The sequence below is a fragment of the Notolepis coatsorum genome (genome assembly GCF_963971535.1).
Source record: "Notolepis coatsorum genome assembly, chromosome: 10".
NCBI classification, from domain to species: domain Eukaryota; kingdom Metazoa; phylum Chordata; class Actinopteri; order Aulopiformes; family Paralepididae; genus Notolepis; species Notolepis coatsorum.
In genome coordinates this window covers 37,205,181-37,224,538 of record NC_140174.1, presented here as the reverse complement: position 1 = coordinate 37,224,538, position 19,358 = coordinate 37,205,181, and the positions used below count along the sequence as shown (strand labels likewise).

Below are 19,358 nucleotides of genomic sequence, written 5' to 3'. Positions count from 1 at the left end.
CCCTATAACACTATACCATATATACAATTATTTATCTGTATGAATATATCTGCATATATTCCTGTTTACATACCTGTATATATACCCACTCTGTGCACTGTACACGCTGGATACTTTATATATGTATATCCCATACATACTCTTATTAGGTATAGCACCAGCCTTGCTACGATACAATAGTGTATTTGTATCACTGTACATAATAATACTGTATACATCAGATTAGCATATTTACTCAGTGGCTTTGTTATATATTCCATGTAATCACTTGTTACACTGTATTATTATGCGCTTTACTGTGTTACCTTGCACTCTGGTTAGATGCCAACTTTTTTTTTGGTACTGTAGGCCTACTTGTGCAGCTGTGTACACTGACAATATATGTTTTTTCTTCTTTTTTTTTCTTGATTGGTTGGCCTAAGAAATAAATTCTACTTGAAAATGTATTATTACTTTTTATAGTAGGCTCTTAGGGCTGAAACTGATTATTGGACTTATTTCAAGACAATAATGTTCTTTACCAGTTATGACATGTAGCAGTCACTGAGACCAGCAGCTCAAATAATAACGATGCATGGATATATGCATATTCAACAAATAAGATAAGTATAAGTATAAAATAAGATAAAGATAAGATAGTCCTTTATCTACAGTAGGTTAATATGCATGCAGAATGCATATGCATTCCTGCAGTGACCCCGAGAATGTCTACCTCTCAAGGCAGGGAGGAGAGAGGAGAGGAGAGAGAGAGAGAGAAGGCGCTCACAGACTAAAGCTGGTGACTTGGACTTGTGGAGTTGCAGGAGTTAGGGGGCAGTTCTATAGCCTAAACCATCGGTGCGTAATGGTGCACGACTGCGCGGCAGATGTTTCAGCACGCCGGGGAAAGTCTGTCCGACTTTATCTGAACCTTTCCACTTCATCCGACTTTTCATAACAAGACGCCGAACCGACCAAAAAAAAGGTTAGCCTGTCTATCGCAAAGAGTTGGGACTTCCTCTCCCAAACTCTCCGATTTATCGGGGAGTTGTCGTCATCAGCACCCCCGATTTCTCCCCCGTTCTAAATGGATAGGGCTGTCTTGGTCCCTGCAGTTCAACAGAGGCCAAAAGATTGGAAAGACTCGTGTGTACCCGTCAGTTTGGCGTCTGGCTTTCAGAATGCTTGACTGCTTCGCTGAAGTTCAAGATTGAGAACTTTTTCTCATACATTGTGCGTTCAGGAGGGGAGAAGCTCTTCAACGTTTACAATAGAAAGGACGCTACCCCTCGCTCTCGCTATGGATTGTATTTATTTATTGATGTTCTTTTCACTCAGTCTATTATTTTTGGATCATAAACACGCCGCAAAGTCGCATGGTAAGTTTTAATTTTAATTTTTGTTTTACTTAAATTTTCAGTGGGCTGCATTTAACCCAATATAGCAACCATAAAGTTAAGAAGACTATAGCCTAACACTGAATGCATGATATAAAAGTATAGTTATTTTATTGATACTGTAGGTATACCTATTAATCAAGACCCAGCATGAAGCCACAAACTGTAGTTTACAGTTTAGGAAGAACACAGTAAATGTAGTCTTGCTACCACTAGACTGCAGGGCTCCCTATATCCCATTGGTGGGACATCTATAGTTCCTTTATGTCCTCTCTGCATATCATTTCAACACATCATATTGAGGTATCAACATACCTATGTGAATGTTCGGGTTGAGGGAATATGTATCCTCCATGCCAGTCTTATATCTTACATAATAGTTACTCTTTTTTTCTTTTCTTTTTTAAGTTTCCATTGGAACTTTGCAATATAGGTCTGTGAATGTGATTCTCACTTGACACTATCTGTCCCATCAGAAAATCTCTCTGGAAAGTTAAGTGAATATGGTCTTATCGTGCCATTCAGCACAGACTCCCACGGCCGGTATATTTCACACGTGGTCTCAGCTGCAAGTGGAAGTAAAGGTGCTGCTGCTGCTGCCGACTCCCCCCCTGGCAGCAGGAGAAGGGTGGCCCGCAGTGCCCCCGAGACGCCCTCTGTCACCTCCACTGGCCAGCACTTGTTTTTCAATGTCACTGTGTTTGGGAAGGAACTGCACCTCCGCCTGAGAGCCAACCGGAGGCTGGTGGCTCCGGGGGCTTTTGTGGAATGGCAGGAGGACTTCGAGGAGAAGGCCAAGGAGCGTATCCACGGGGACTGTGTTTTCACTGGAGATGTAACGGACATGCCGGAAGCCTCCGTGGCCATCAGCAACTGCGACGGACTGGTAAGTCACTGGCCCAGATCTGAAACACACACACACACACACACACACACACACACACACACACACACACACACACACACACACACACACACACACACACACACACACACACACGCACACACACACACACACACCCAGGTTCAACAACCACCTTTCCACCTTTGGCATGGCGGTCAAATTCAATGGGAATCTGACGTAATTAGAAGACAAGCCTACAAGCATAATTCAACAAGTTCTAGACAGTAGCCACTTAGAACAGTTTGTCTTCTAAGCTGCCATATTCATCACTATCCCTCTTTTCCAACACTTGCGCAAGACAATCATGCTGAACAGCTGTAGCCGGGCTCCCTCCTATACCGGGCGGGCCCCCATATTAGCAGCATCACACACACACACTCTCTCTCTCTCTCTCTCTCTCTCTCTCTCTCTCTCTCTCTCTCTCTCTCTCTCTCTCTCTCTCTCTCTCTCTCTCTCTCTCTCTCTCTCTCTCTCTCTCTCTCTCTCTCTCTATCTGAAGTCGGTCTAGACTGAATGGTTGCCATGAATGGTTGCCATGGTCATGACCACCATGATGACCACCATAGAGCACACCATGTCCCTGTCATGTCTCAAAACTCTGTTTTTACTGATGATAATTTAGCCCTAACGACATAACGGCCAATGTTTCAGGGCTTCCGGTGTACATTTACATTTACATTTAGCTGACGCTTTTATCCAAAGCAACTTACAAGTTCTGTATGACAAGTCATCAGGAAGGGCACAAATCTATCAGCTGAGTAACAATGTTCAGTTGTGTGTCACTGTTGAGTGCTACAGTGTAGGTTAGTATATTAGGACAAGTGCATGACAGTAATAGTAGTTAGGGTTAGATTATTATTATTATAAAAAAAAATAAAAATCAGATAATGGTTGAAGAAGTGCGTCTTTAGTCGATGGCGAAAGATTGGACGGGTTTCGGCTGTCCTAACTGTGGTGGGCAGTTTGTTTCACCATTGTGAGGCAAGGACTGAGAATAGGCGGTTTCTCCTTGATGACCCTCCCGGAGCTCGGATAGGAGTGGGTCTGAGGCGGCCAGAAGATGCAGAGCGTAGGGGTCTTGAGGGTGTGTAGTTAGAGACCATTGACCGGAGGTAGGCGGGAGCGGAACCCTTTGCCGCACGGTATGCCAGGTCGAGGGCCTTGAAGCGGATTCGTGCGGCAATGGGGAGCCAGTGCAGGTCCCTAAGAAGTGGGGTGACATGTGCTGACTTCGGTAGGTTTTCCGATCAGGCGGGCCAATGCGTTCTAAATGAGTTGGAGAGGCTTGTTGGCAGTGGCCGGAACTCCCGGAAGGCCAGCAAGCAGTGCGTTGCAGTAGTCGAGGCGGGAGATGACTGTTGATTGGACGAGGAGTTGGGTGGCTTCTTTTGTCAGGTAGGGGCGGATCCTTCTAACGTTGCTCAGGAGGAATCTGCAGGTTCTGGTTGTCGCTGCGATGTGAGCGGAGAAGTTCAACTGGTCGTCGAGGACAACACCAAGGATCTTGGCGGTCGGGTGTAGCTTACAATTCCCAATATCCAGACCAAGACTTCCTCCTTGTGCGCCCGTAATTGTTCACAGTCGGATCAGCAACCAACTCCTGTCATTTGTGCAAAGGAATTGTGTAATCTGGCTTTGAAAGCAAATTTGTTTCTTTTATTACGGAAGTCGAACGTTTCTCCTCACACTACACAGACATCAATACTTTCTATAGGTGTTTTAGATCCAGGCGTCATTTCGGCCCAGGCGCTCTGCCTCTTTTTCGCTCGCCACATGGACTGTTTACCTGCATGCAACCAAAGCATGTTCCTGTAGAAATCGCCGCCTACATTTCAAGTGCCATCCCCGCTCAGACGTGATTGGTCAATACTACCTCTGACTACAAACGGACACCAGAATGCTTCCGATATCAAAATCTCATCCCTTGTCTACAGATATCTGCATTCATGCATAGAGATTCATTTCCAGCACACACTAATTTCTGTCCGATTTACAGATATAGATGGGGGTCAAAGGTTAAGCACGGTATGGTAGAATTGAATGGATTTATGGGCAGATGAGGTGAGCTACTAGCCAACACCTTTTGCATTTTGAACGGACGTGATCGGGTTGGAGAAAAAATTAAGAATGTTTTAAACATTTTAAATGTTGACATTGGAATTGACAACATGACTAGATAAGGTTCCTCTCGGGCGGTTTGTGTGAGCTTTCTAACCCTTTCTGACTGAAAGAACACGTATGGAATGGGATTGAAGATGGCCTTTGTGACCCTTGACCTTTTAAACCCTTCACAGAAGGAGAGAGAGAGATAAAGAAAGAGAGAGAGAGAGAGAGAGAGAGAGAGAGAGAGAGAGAGAGAGAGAGAGAGAGAGAGAGAGAGAGAGAGAGAGAGAGAGAGAGAAAGAAAGAGAAAATGACCAGCCCATTGGCAAACTGTACCTCTGATAGCTCAAGTGAGAAAACCTCACAGTGTCACAGTGTCACAGTGATTACGGTTCATTCTGTCAGTTGTCAGTTTTAAACACCTGTTTCTTAGTCTTTCATAATAGCATTTAGCTTAGCTAGCCAGTCTTTTTCTTGTGTCTGTCTCTGTCTGTCTCTGTTTGTGTGTGAGTGTGTGTGTGTGTGTGTGTGTGTGTGTGTGTGTGTGTGTGTGTGTGTGTGTGTGTGTGTGTGTGTGTGTGTGTGCGTGTGTGTGTGTGTGTGTGTGTGTGTGTGTGTGTGTGAGAGAGAGAGAGAGAGAGAGAGAGAGAGAATGGAGGACAGTCTTTTGGATGACAGTTTGCTCAACAGAACACTGTCGTTACGGGGTGTCGAAAAGCAACACAGCGCGCGTTAATAGCAGCGCAACTTTAAGCTACTGTAGGTCCGTTGTGCCGTTTTTCAACACGTCTGTACAGTATGTATGTGTATTAGCTAAACACACTGTGTCATTTTAACAGATCTTTTTTTTGTAAGAGTGAATGGAGCGTCCTTTATCAACACTTGCATTGTTCCCCATACCGCCATTGCACTTTAGCCCATTAACAGTCATGTACAGGCATAATGCTACTTTGAGCTTCCTGAAATATTACCTTGAAAATCTGACACAGAGAAAAGTCTTCCTCTGTTCAACCAAGATTGGTATTACAGAGAGTCATTAGTTTGTGTCTACGGTAATAATAGCAAGTGGCGTGAGTACAATGCTCTTCAGTGTTCTCTTACCACAAAGTCACGGCCTGGGAGGTGGGTGTGCGTCTCCCCTCAATGATTCAAGACCACAGTTGACATGGTTGCCCTAAGGCTAAGCAGTAGTACAATGCTTTATTCACTCAACGGCATGACAATAAGATCACCGTTTTCTTCTTCTTCTTCTATCTGATCTTGGTAAAGTGGGAAAAAGTGCTATAGAAGTGCAGTCAAATCCTTATTTTTGCAGTTGAACACGATTTTGTTTTGCTTGATTTTATGTCATAATTGAGGAGGAACTATGAATGTTCTGATGCCATCTCTTTGCTCTGAACACTGAGATATTGACCGTAACCAATCATGCCTCGTTTGTTCCATGGCCCCATTTGCAGACAGAGGAGGGAAACTAAAATAATATTGATGGAATGAGACGTTAGATCGATTGGCCACTCAACAAAACCACAGCAATAGAAAAGTTCAGAAAAGTTATTTTAGTGGGCCAAACAAAAAGCCACTGCAATTTATTTCAACCTTTTAAAGGTGCAATCTGTAATCCAAAATGTAAACAATTGGGTCACTCCACCACCACTGAAGGCAAACTGCTGTATATGGGATTGGAGACATTTTCTCATTCTCCAAATGACTGAGTGAACATTTAATAGACTGTACGTGCCAAATAAATGCATTTTGAGGCTATAAACATTGGCTAAATATTGATTGATATTTTGAGTTATGATCAGCAATGTAATTATGTATTATAAAATGCAAAAATTGTATGTAATTTCTTTTTTTATAAATAAATGAAAATAACTCATGACTGGGGATTGAACCAGCAGTTACTGCGGTAGTAGGAGAATGCTTTCACCACTACAATACCCACACACACGGCGGTCAGGTGGCGTAGTGGAGATTGCGCTCGTCACCAATGCAAGAGGCTGCGGTCTCGACTCCCGGAGTCAGCATTGCCTTGGCTTGGGCTGATCGTCATACTAACTCGTTTGGCTGGGTTAGCGGGAGGGAAGTTGTGGGTGGGAATCTGGCGTTGTGGACAGCGCCAGGTCAGGTCTGGGCGCTTGCTCAGCGGAGGCAGGACTTGATGAAGGCAGCGTGACCTCCCACGCGTTACACTTCACCAATGAGAGTCCTCGCTGCCAGGTGAAAAAAGAGTCACTGGCTGTCGCCGCGCGTGTCGGAGGAAGCGTGCGGATGACTTCAGGATTCCCTGGTACCGACCAGTAGGAGAACATGCGCACAACAACCAGGTAGGGGAGGGGGGGAACGGCAAAAAATTGGGTCGGGGAGAAAACAGAGAAAAATCGGAGAAAGAGAGGATTAAAAAAAATACACACACATCTATATGTTAGGGTCATGGTTTGGGTGAGGCTGTCGGAAAAGTTTGTCTCGCAAACTTAAGAACCAAATATACCAAATACAACCAAATACAACCAAAATAGATATGGTCTTTAATTGATCAGTCAGGTAAGGGGGGTTCCCCTCTGGCTGACGGCCGCTGACCGGTAGATGCTCGGTCTTCCCATGCGGGAAATCTGGGTTTGACTTTATTGAGAATTTCCCTGCCTACAGCCTAGTAGTAATCCATATACAGTATCTCCCATATACAGTATCTCAGAATATAGAAGTCAGGTATGCTTGACTTCCACACCTAGAGCTAGAAAAACGGTTGAACATCCCTGTACAACGGACATCATTCATTGAGTTTGATGGCCTACGTTGAAATGGCCTAGCAAGGTTCTCACATCGGCACATATTGTATTCATTCTCAAATGTTCGAAGGCATGCCTCCTTCTCAGAACGGACAGGAATTTGTCTTGGTGAGTAATGGAGCAAAGACATACGGGCAGCTTACGAAGCACCACAGGACGACGGCCACACATAGTACTGCAGAGTGACAGTATGACAAGCGATAGACAGTAGGCTAGGCAATAGGACGTAGATATTCACATACATTTTGTACAACGTGGCTAGTAGGCACCATACCACATGTCGTGGCTGTGCAGGGAAGTGAAGTGTGAAGTGAGTCGACCAGTTCCGCATCACGCCATTATACCACTGGGTCTTTTTACGGAAAAGAATACGAACCATAAGTAACAGTTAAAGTTACGAGAGTCATGGTGCATTGACACAATTCCTGAGTCGAAAGTGGCACTCAAAGACAACAGAGCCTTTTTTTTTGCGACCACACTTTAGGTTTAGACGTTTGACAGAACTGTGGAGCATGTTGAAATGGCGAGGACATCTCCTTCAAGGACACAGTAAAAAGACTCGCTGTAGAATAAAGTCCATGTGTTTCCTTGAGCCAACGCCAACATAAACACAGACAGGTCTGTGCTCGCAGGGGTTTTCAGGAAACATTTGAAGGGGCATAGACAGCTTCAAGGCAAATTATTTAGTCTGGGATGGGAGCTTGATGTTTGAGGCCCGTGGAGGAGATCATGATGTCTGATGATGAAAGAACACAGATTGAAAAGAATAAGTGCACGAAGCAAGTGCTGAGGATATCAAATGCGGGCCATCTCTCTCTCTCTCTCTCTCTCTCTCTCTCTCTCTCTCTCTCTCTCTCTCTCTCTCTCTCTCTCTCTCTGTCTCTCTCTGCCTCTCTCTCTCTCTGTCTCTCTCTCACACTTTTTCTCTTTCTCGCTATCACTCTCTACTTTCTCTTTCTCTTTCTCACTCCCGCTCACTCTCTCTTTCACTCTCTCTGGTGGAGCTTCCATAGTGCCACCACATTCATCTATATATAACGGTCTGCAGTAAGGATGTTTGATGTTGTTCCAGGAGATGTATTCCATGGGAATGGAAATGACAGTGGTTGTCTGATGTATTTGCCTATTCAACTAAAACACTGTATGTTTTCCTGAGTGTGTGTGTGTGTGTGTGTGTGTTTGTGTGTGTGTGTGTGTGTGTATGTGTGTGTGTGTGTGTGTGTGTGTGTGTGTGTGTGTGTGTGTTGTGTGTGTGTGTGTGTGTGTGTGTGTGTTTTTCCCCTTGGAAAAGAAGTCTTTGCTCTGACTTGGAGCAGACTTTGGGGTAGAAATCTACCTCAACCCAGAAGTCCACAAATTCTTCTGTCATTTATTTCCATTGAATATACAAGTTAAGTTCCCACAGTCCTTGTTGCCTGTGTGTGTGTGTGCGCTCGCACGCGTGTGTGCGTATGTATGTGTGTGTGTGTGTGTGTGTGTGTGTGTGTGTGTAGACTAGCGCCGTAGAGCTGCAGCGGTCGGACCATTCCCAATGAGATGTCTTCTCTAAGAGGGAGGCATGACATCAGCAGCAGTAACAGATTACGTTATCTTGGTCCTCTGCCATGCGCCTAGAGGGGGCAAGAATGCTCATTCCAGGCATCTAAGCACATGGGATGTGCCACGTGCAATACCACAGTGCCACCACACCGTACAGTAAAGTATCCTACAGATACAGTATCGTTCCTTTTAAGGCGGGGGACTATAGGTTGTTTGTATAATATTGTATAATTTCATTTGACCCGTCATCATCAGGGTAACGGATGGTGATGTTTTCGCTTGGGGCGCGGGGGGGGGGGGGGGGGGGGGTGGATGGCGACAGCTGTGTGCTATATAGACACACTTCCAGTATTGTTGTGAGCCGGTGAGTGACGGCTATGGTTATACCGGGGCTTCTCGTGTTTTGGGAATTAGCGCAGACGACCGCCGGTTGGATTACATATGTGATGGAAACACGAGTGCCTGGGGTGACGACACTCGGAAGAGGGGCTATTTATACGTGTCCCGTCAGTTAAATAGAGAGAGAGACACCTAGCAACAGCAGCAGAGTGCGGGGTCAAGCCGACACGGGGCAGTGTGGTAGATATAGCCCCGGCTTTCCATGGGATGGAAAATGCCCGCACAAATTGGGACTGTTCAGGAATGTTTAGCAAAACTGAACTACTCAGCACAGAGCTGGTCCGAGGAGTCAATTGTAATTGGATGTAGGGTTAGTAATGAGGCATTGTTCCCAAGGACTAATCAGTCACCTTAAGTGCTCTATCAACAGAGGCCCTCAATGTCAGCAAAAGATTTAATTTATTTCTCTAAATTACACTATCCTCCTCTCTCCTCTCCCTTCTTACTTACATGCATTGTGTTGACATTCTGTATACTTAGATGCACTCCCTAACTCCTTACCCTAACCATAACCATAACCATGTCAAACCCTGAACCTTATCTTAACCTCAACTGAACCCTAACCCTAAACCCCTAAATAATATAGCTCCTATACATTGTGGGGTCCAGTCCAATGTCCCCACGACGACAAAGAAAATCTTGTTTTCATCACATGTGGGGATAAACAAGGCCACAGACACACCATTGTCATGCCCCCTGCATCTCATTATCAGCTTTAGCGTGTGTTCTGTCTGGCCCTCGCTGCTATCCGTAGTGTCCGTGGTTAACAAGTATAAGTCTGCCGTGGGACAAGCCCGGGGCAGCCTCCCCCAAACCCTAACCTTAACCACACTAATACCTTAAAACCTTAAAACTGAACATAACCGCTAATCTAACCCTTATTCAAATGTAATTCTAATTATACCCTAACCGTAACCATTAATCGAACCTTAAAACTAACCTGAATATGATCATAACATCATGGGGTGGTAGTGTAGTGGCTAATTCACTTGCCTCTAATTGCTGCTGGTTCAAGCCCTGATTGTGGAATTATTTTGTTTCAAGGTTATCGCTCCCTACTGGTAGTGCACCTTAACACATCCTGCGCCATAAGCGTCGTACAACGTGATTCAAGTTCATGCTAATTCTGCCATTCCACGGCGTACGACATTATTTTTTCGCCATGTTATTCATAATTCCCTCACGGAGCCTGGTCTGATGCAGTGGGAGCCTGCACAACTCTGCAACGCTTCAATACTGCCGCCTGGTGGATGATCGGCGAGTTACAACCGGAAATGGATCTCACATGATCTCGGTGCGTCTGGGAAATGCGTCCGGCACTCACATAATGTTGCGGGACTACAGACGCATGGATTGCTGCCATAACTCAATAATGACATGATTTGGGCGTTTATTATTATTATACAAACCGGAAATGGATCGAGTCGATCGCCGTCAAATAAGTGGGATCTTTTTCATCCAGTCCCGTCGGCGAACGGTAAGAGGACGCTGACGTCATTTTCAAGGCGATTGTACATTTCTTTGTTTACAAACCAACTGATCAATAAATCAACCCATACTACATAAAGCATTTACTGACGATCACAGACTTATAAACGACCCCCCCCCCCGTTCATCCGCGCATGATGAGTCATAACATTTAGGATTGTATTCAGTTGGATTTTTTAATATAGCGTGTATCACGAATAAACTGCAATCGATAATCTATATTATGCGTTTAGGCCTATAACTAGCGTTCTAGGAATTACTGCAGAAAACGATAAAAACATATTTATATTCTAGACGGTATTTTCGTGTGAATCTATGAATGAAAAAGTACAACGTTCCTACATCCTGAACGATAGATAATCGATGTTGAATGGGCCATAGTAATGTCAATTTAGCTAGGGATGCCCCGATCGATCGGCCAGCGATCGGTATCGGCCGATATTCAGTATAAATATGAGATCGGTGAATTCCGATAAAGCTTTATTTTCGCCGATCGTGAAAACAGATAGAAAAACATTATCCAATTCTTAGCGGAGATCTCACTCGCTCTCAGACACACAGAGCTGCAAACTGCCGCTCCTCCTCCTCCTCCTGCCCCTCCCACACCTGTGTAAACACAGAGGAGGCTCCTCTGCTCTAGTCTATAGTGCATGGGACCGTGAGCTAACGTTAGCTACCTAGCTATCGTTACTGTTTAAACAGAATGACCCAGTCAACTATTCACTTTTAGTACATGAGGCATTGTCTAACGGTATCTAGCCGGCTAGCTACTGATAGCTCCTGATATCAACAAATGCTCCAGCAATAGTATAGTAGTGCATGTTGATACCTCCGTTAGCTCACGTTAGCTCACGTTAGCTCACTGTTCAAAACGAAATATCCCATTAAACTAAATAGTTCACTGAGGCGTTGTCTTAACGTTATCTAGCCGGCTAGCAGTAGCTACAGATAGCTCCTGATATCAATGTCTTATAACATTGATTCGATGCGTATTCGAGCCCCTGGCTTCCATTGCATGAGGGCAGAGTATAGGGTCCAGCTGCAGCGCCGGAGAATCCTTGCTGGAGCTGGAGGCTACTCGAGTATACACAAAGCAGAGTATACACACAGACAGTGGAGATAGCGAGCATTTTGACTTGTTGCGTGGTGGCTATGTCTCGCAGATAATACAACTACAAGTATAATTATATAATATATATATTTTATTAAAAAAAAAGTAAAAAACAAGTATATATAATTTTTTTTTTATATAAAACCAAAAACGATCGGTATCGGATCGGTATCGGCCGATATGGCTCAAGACGATCAGTGATCGGTATCAGTGGCAAAAAACATGATCGGGGCATCCCTAAATTTAGCAATACAATTTAAAAAGTTATAGCCCTGCAAAGAAGGTAAACATCTCCATAGGCTTAGACTGGTGGCAGTGATCATACATTGATGGATAGAAGCATGGCAGGGAATGTGTTAACTGCACTTTTTTTTGGTCCACTTTTTGTCCTCTTTTTCAATTTGTCTCCCCATCCCAATTCCGTTGTGCCAATTCTCCCCTCCCCTGTCTTGAACGTTGCTTGCATATGCCCCCCACTGGCTGGTTGTAGGGAGGATAGAAGCCTTGCATCACGTGTCCCCTCCGATACACGAGGAGGCAGCCTGTCACATCTTTTCACCTGCCAGCGTGGACTCTCATTGGCGAGGTGTAACGTGTGGGAGGCTCACACTACCCCCGCCATTTCCTGTCTCTGCTGTGCAGGCGTCCCCAACCGACCTGTAGGAGTCGCTGTCCACAACGTCCAGATTACCACCCATCGACTTCCACCCGCTAACTCTGCCAATTGAGTTAGTATGACGGCTGGCCCAAGCCGGAGGCAACGCCGACAGCCGGAGTCGAACCCGGTGTCTCTTGCGTTGGTGACGAGCGCAATGTCCGCTGCGCCACCAAGCCGCCCCTTAACTGCACCTTCATACCTGTGTGTACTTTTCACGCACCATAACCGGTTATCGTGACACTGACACGCTATCCTGTAGTGGACCGGCATGTGTTTTTCACGTTTGGGCGTGATATAGGGTTGTGCATACACACACATACACCAATAGCTGGCACAGATAATCATGTATACTTTATAGTATATACTTGACAAATCTATAGACCAGAGTTTTGAAGCTGAGAAAAACACGCTATGGAATATGATTAGCACAATAGGTTGATAACAAAGACCTTTGTCTCGTTAGATAGGCCTGCAATTTCTGAATTTTGGACCCCTAGCCCTATGGACATGGACAATATTGGTGATGTTGTCGAAGGGAAGAGAACTTTCTCAGCACACTCCATTCATACTGGATAGCCAGCTACTGTTTAGTTAGCCACAAAACTAATGTCAAGTTAATGGGGCCACTGTCAAAAGCATTTAAAAAAAATAAAGCGAAAACAAACTTCTTGGCTTTGGGTGCACTGTGGAGTAGGTTTCGGGATTTATTTCAGGGCTTGTGCAGACTGACACATGGCCCCATTGCTTTACATTAGCTTTGTGGTTCACTGGCCGGAGCTGCAGATATCCAGCATGAAGAACAGCATGGATTATGCTGAGAAAGGACTCTTACCGATCAACATTAAGTAAGTAGGAGACAGGGCTAGGGGATCCAAAAACTCTGGATTTACCCTTTACGGCTGTCATCCTATCATTACAAACTTGTAATTTAATCTAACATCTCAATCAAGCCAACATAGTAGACAGCTAAATGAAATGTTCCTTCCTTTGATATGTGTCCCTTGGAGTTCAATGCCAGTCATTATATGTCCAATTTTCTCTGTGTAATCCTCGCCCCTGATCCCCCAGCTATGCCTGCCCTTTCTGGCACCACGACGAGAGGTGAACGCTGATAAAAAGGAATCAACTAGTAATCCCCTGCTCCCAGAACCTGTCTCACACTATTGTTTCAACCTCTAACCCTGCTGAGTCAGGGACGCTCGCAACCATCACTTACGACCCTGTCTATTGATCCTAGTGGTCTTACTACCCTGCTCTAATAATAATAATAATACATTTATTTTATATAGCGCCTTACATTAGGCATCTCAAAGCGCTTTACATACATGGCATTATAGCATACGGACAAACACAGTACATGGACACACACAGTACATGGACTTTCACAATGATGACATGGTGGGGATAATACAGAGAGAGGGAGACAGCTTAGAGCCAAGACAGAGAGAACATTTTTAAATAAAAAACAATACTAAAATATAGGTGTGTACAGATCTGAAAATGTAAGTGATGCAGGGGTTGGGGGGTCAGGAGTGAGGGTATGCAAGATTAAACAGGTGGGTTTTGAGGTGGGACTTAAATGTTTCTGCGGATGGGGCTTCTTTGATGTGTGATGGGAGTTGATTCCAGAGTCGGGGAGCAGCGAAGGAGAATGATTTGTTTTCTGTGGATTTAAGGCGGTAGTGTGGTGTGCTGTATTGATCCTAGTGGTCTTACTACCCTGCTTATTGATCCTAGTGGTCTTACTACCCTGCTCTATTGATCCTAGTGGTCTTACTACCCTGCTTATTGATCCTAGTGGTCTTACTACCCTGCTCTATTGATCCTAGTGGTCTTACTACCCTGCTTATTGATCCTAGTGGTCTTACGACCACCCTGTTTATTGATCCTAGTGGTCTAATACCCTGCTCTATTGATCCTAGTGGTCTTACTACCCTGCTTATTGATCCTAGTGGTCTTATGACCCTGTCTATTGGTCCTAGTGGTTTTATGACCACCCTGTCTATTGGTCCTAGTGGTCTTACTACCCTGCTTATTGATCCTAGTGGTCTTATGACCCTGTCTATTGATCCTAGTGGTCTTATGACCCTGTCTATTGATCCTAGTGGTCTTACTACCCTGCTCTATTGATCCTAGTGGTCTTATGACCCTGTCTATTGGTCCTAGTGGTCTTATGACCACCCTGTCTATTGGTCCTAGTGGTCTTACTACCCTGCTTATTGATCCTAGTGGTCTTATGACCCTGTCTATTGATCCTAGTGGTCTTATGACCCTGTCTATTGATCCTAGTGGTCTTATGACCCTGTCTATTGATCCTAGTGGTCTTACTACCCGGCTCTATTGATCCTAGTGGTCTTACTACGCCAGCTCACACCCAATGTATCTCCATTCTAATCTCTGATTTTCCAATATGTTCTGTTACTTAAAGAGGATATCCATTGTCTACATCTGATATACTAGTCAGAGAAGCTTTAAATCTGTGTGTGCTTTTAAAACCCCAATCTGTGATTATTTTTGGACCATATCAATGTGGGGGTATATTCAGAATATATTCTTGGAAGAGTTTGATATGTAGATCGAAAATGTGGAACTTTCACAATCCATTGTAAATTGGAATATCTAGATCTGTTTTCACTTCAGCGTTTACAAACTCAACCAACGTGAACCTTCTACAGGCACAGCATGGAGCAAAATACAGATAAAAAATAGGCCTGTTACTCGTATGCGAGTACAGCCACACAAGAGCAAACACAATAAAGAAAAACGATTTACATGTTGTCTTGTGTTAGTCCTTGTATCAAGAGCTGCGTCAATCAACTAGAGAATGAACACGTTTCCTTGGGCAGTTATCCCCCCGGCAGCGTGTCGTAAGTGTCCCTGAGTGAACCTGAATCGCAAACCCATTTAAACCGAAATATAGAAGATATATAGAAGGGACGGCAGTTTGTGATCTGAGAGAGAGAGAGAGAGAGAGAGAGAGAGAGAGAGAGAGAGAGAGAGAGAGAGAGAGAGAGAGAGAGAAAGGGGATGGACTCCTGTCTCTTCTACGGATCAAAGTACTACATGCCTGGGACTCAAATTATATGTTTTGAAACAATCCGCCACAAATTGCAGGTTAAGCTTCTGGAATGACATGGTGAAGACATTGATTCCCCCCTCCCCTGCTTATTGTATTCAGGCATCCTCTCTCTCTCCCTGCACCCCCCCCCCCCCCCCATCACACATCTTCGGTAGGGGCTCAAAGGACGTCTCCATCAGATTACCTGTAGCTGATGATAGAGAAGACCACCGCAACCACAACACACCACAACCACGACAATCTATTACAATCAGTGGTGTGTGATGGTGGTGGCTTCAGTTTCTTTTCAGAGATGTTGCTGGTATTGATGGTACTGGTCCCCGAGATTGCTTTCTGAGCGAGTTGACGCACACACACACACACACACACACACACACACACACACACACACACACACACACACACACACACACACACACACACACACCTACACACACACACACACACACACACACACACACACACACACACACACACACACACACACACACACTCACACACACACACACTCACACACACGCACAAAGCTGTCCTCACATTTAGACACATTTCCACACGTGTGGTAGTGCTTGTGGTAGTGCTTGTGTGTGTGTGTGTGTGTGTGTGTGTGTGTGTGTGTGTGTGTGTGTGTGTGTGTGTGTGTAGAAATTGACATTATATAAATATCCACCTTCAAAGTTGGTCTTTCTGGAATTTAGTGTATCGATGAGCACCTGCTTGGAGCAGCATAGCATTGGTTACAGGGTGTTTTCAGTGCAGAGGCGAGGATCATTCTCATTTGGCCAACTTTTATGCTGAACATGTATTTAATTAGACTTTGTGCACTGCAGTTATATTACATCTGGCTCGCGTCTCGCTCTGCCATTGAGATATCATCTCCATGCACATATTGTGCACGTGAAAAAGTTGACACTTGCATGTGACCACGCCTACTCCCGTGTGTTCCTACAAAACACAGGAAGTGGTCACGCTTACACCCTTCCTCATCTTTTTCCATGCGTGGATTTGTTCATATGCACTTTCAACCAGTGGAACGTTATTATGAAGCAAAGGGAGAAATTGAAGCATGTTGGACTTTCGCCAGAGTTTCCCCAGCGCCCGGATCCTTGTCGGCGTGTCCATACGGAACGGCAACCCTATACTGTACTTTCCTCGATTCCTGACAGTGAACCGAGGGACTTTGCGCGGCGTTCGGCGGTCGAGCCACAGGTAGGGCCGTCAGCGGCAACTCTTAGTACTAGCGTTTTCACTACTGCACGTTGTCCCGTGAGACGACTGGGCGGTGTGATAGCGCAGGGGCTGTGTATTTGGATGAATGTGGTCAACATGAAACGTTGCTAAATGCTTTTCCAATTATCATGGCGCGTGCAGCTACTGCTAATTCTGTTGTTTTCAGGACACTTAACCATTACATTACTGAAGGTCAAACAGTGTTTAATGTTGCGGGTTTGGCTGAGGCTTATTTACCCTTTACACAGGTGGGCGGTCTGACGACGGGGCTTAGGACAGGTGTGCCGTGCTTAGAGAAGCAGGTGGCATCGGTCCTTTGCCTTGACATGGTAGAGCGGTATCCCGCCCGGAAGCCGACGCCAAGGGGCGAGTCGGCCCGGCAGGTGGCTGAGTGGGCTGATGAGGCTTATATCGCTGCAGTACAGAATTTAGCAGCAACTAATAACATTGTTCAATTGGCTGTTTTTCTGTCGAAAATGGTGTCGGGTGATGGGGTCTTAGGGCCAGCCGACGTCAAAACCATCGCGCAGGGTTTTGAGGTTATTCAGCTTTTGACCCAGCCGCAAGCTATAACCGCGGGGGGGGGGGGGGGGGGGGGGCTAGAATGCTGTCGACTCTTATTAACAGACATGTGTGGTTGGAGCAGTCTCCCTTGGAGGAGGAGAGGAGAATTCTCCTCCTCAGGGCCCCCCTCTCCGTGGATGGACTTTTGGTTTGTCGACCCCCCTGCGGACGGGTGTCCCCCAGGGCTCGGTTCTAGGACCCCTTCTCTTCTCCCTCTACACTAAATCACTGGGTAACATTATCACGTCTCATGGCTTCTCCTATCATTGTTATGCCGACGATACTCAACTCTTCCTCTCCTTCCCTCCCTCAGATATCCACGTCTCTGAGCGGATCTCGGCCTGTCTGTCCGACATCTCCGCCTGGATGACGACCAACCACCTCAAACTGAACCTAAGCTAAACAGAATTGCTTCACTTGCCGGCCAAATCCTCCCCCCTGACAGACCTTTCCATCACAGTCGAGAATGCAGCTGTGACCGCGTCCCCGACCGCCAAGAACCTTGGTGTTGTCCTCGACGACCAGTTGAACTTCTCTGCTCACATCGCAGCGACAACCAGAACCTGCAGATTCCTCCTGAGCAACGTCAGAAGGATCCGCCCCTTCCTGACAAAAGAAGCCACCCAACTCCTCGTCCAATCAACAGTCATCTCCCGCCTCGACTACTGCAACGCACTGCTCGCTGGCCTCCCGGCCACTGCCACTAAGCCTCTTCAACTCATTCAGAACGCAGCGGCCCGCCTGATCTCAAACCTACCGAAGTCGGCCCATGTCACCCCACTTCTTAGGGACCTGCACTGGCTCCCCATTGCTGCACAAATCCGCTTCAAGGCCCTCGACCTGGCATACCGTGCGGAAGAAAAGGGAACCGCTCCCGCCTACCTCCGGTCAATGGTCTCTAACTACACACCCGCAAGACCCCTATGCTCTGCATCTTCTGGCCGCCTCAGACCTACTCCTATCCAAGCTCCGGGAGGGTCATCAAAGAGAAGTCGCCTATTCTCAGTCCTTGCCCCACAATGGTGGAATGAACTACCCACCCCAGTTAGGACAGCCGAAACCCGTCCAATCTTTAGCCGTCGACTAAAGACGCACTTCTTATCTGAACCATTATCTGAATAAAAAAAATAAAATAAAAAAAAATCTAACCCTAACTAACCTTACTGTCATGCACTTGTCCTAATAAACTAAACTACACTGTAGCACTCAACACTTTATGAACATTGTTACTCAGCTGATATAGTTGTGCCCTTCCTGATGACTTGTCGTACAGAACTTGTAAGTCGCTTTGGATAAAAGCGTCAGCTAAATGACTAAATGTAAATGTAAATGTCATGAAGACAGGGGCTGACATCCAGCTGCTAGCTAGGCCTGGGTCTGTCTATGACAATGCTGAACTGTCAGGAGGCTCCCGCACCACACGTCCTGCATGTGCGTTTGGTGAGCCTGGTGTTGTATGTGACGACGGAGCAGGGTTCCCTGTATCTAAAATCTTTTGTCAGAGTGGGAACCCCTAGGCCCAGGAGGTCACAGCGTGGGTTCCCCCAGCCCCGCCCTCGCCAGGTCGGGTATTACGTTAGTGCCTGCCCCGTCCGGACTTCCAATCCTAGCAGCGGTAGTGAGTCAGGCACACGTAATTTGTCTGGTAGTAATATCACTACAGGGCTACGGTGTGTAGAGACCCACCCTATCGGGCAGTGTGAGGACCACACACCATGCATGTCCAGCCGCAGAGCAGGCCATCCCCAGCAAGTTAATTCTGTGCAAAAACGGGACAATGCTCAGCGGGGGAACTACCTCATTCACCAGGGGTGATGATTGCTCCCCCCGTGTCAGACCGCCCCTTTCTGTCGGGGTCCCCCCCTTTGGTGCAATTGCCTCGTTGGTAGAGTCTGGGTGCGAAATCCCGACTCCGCGAGATACCTTGCTTGCGCGGTTGGCAAAACCGGGGTTTGCAATGCACAGCGGGAGGGACCGGGCCACCTGTCTACGATTCTTAGTGGACCAGCGCCAGTTGGCAGCGGGGGCGCTTTGGGATTTTTACCACGTATGGCTACAGAAGTGCCATATGTCAGTGTGGATGGAGAGAACGCTGGAGAACGCTGAGGGCGGGGCTTC

At 46.1% G+C, this 19,358-nt stretch overlaps 1 protein-coding gene across 2 annotated transcripts in view; it reads left to right on the top strand.

Moving 5' to 3' along the window:
- The first annotated feature begins 818 nt into the window (after nucleotides 1-818).
- The window catches only part of adamts14 (ADAM metallopeptidase with thrombospondin type 1 motif, 14), a 238,764-nt gene continuing 220,224 nt past the window's right edge, over nucleotides 819-19,358 (top strand). For both annotated transcript variants that reach the window (XM_084323888.1, XM_084323887.1), the window contains exons 1-2: nucleotides 819-1,358; nucleotides 1,853-2,262. In XM_084323888.1, the coding sequence (XP_084180014.1) occupies nucleotides 1,280-1,358; nucleotides 1,853-2,262 (489 nt within the window). In that variant the 5' untranslated portion in view covers nucleotides 819-1,279. The remainder of the gene's footprint in view (nucleotides 1,359-1,852; nucleotides 2,263-19,358) is intronic.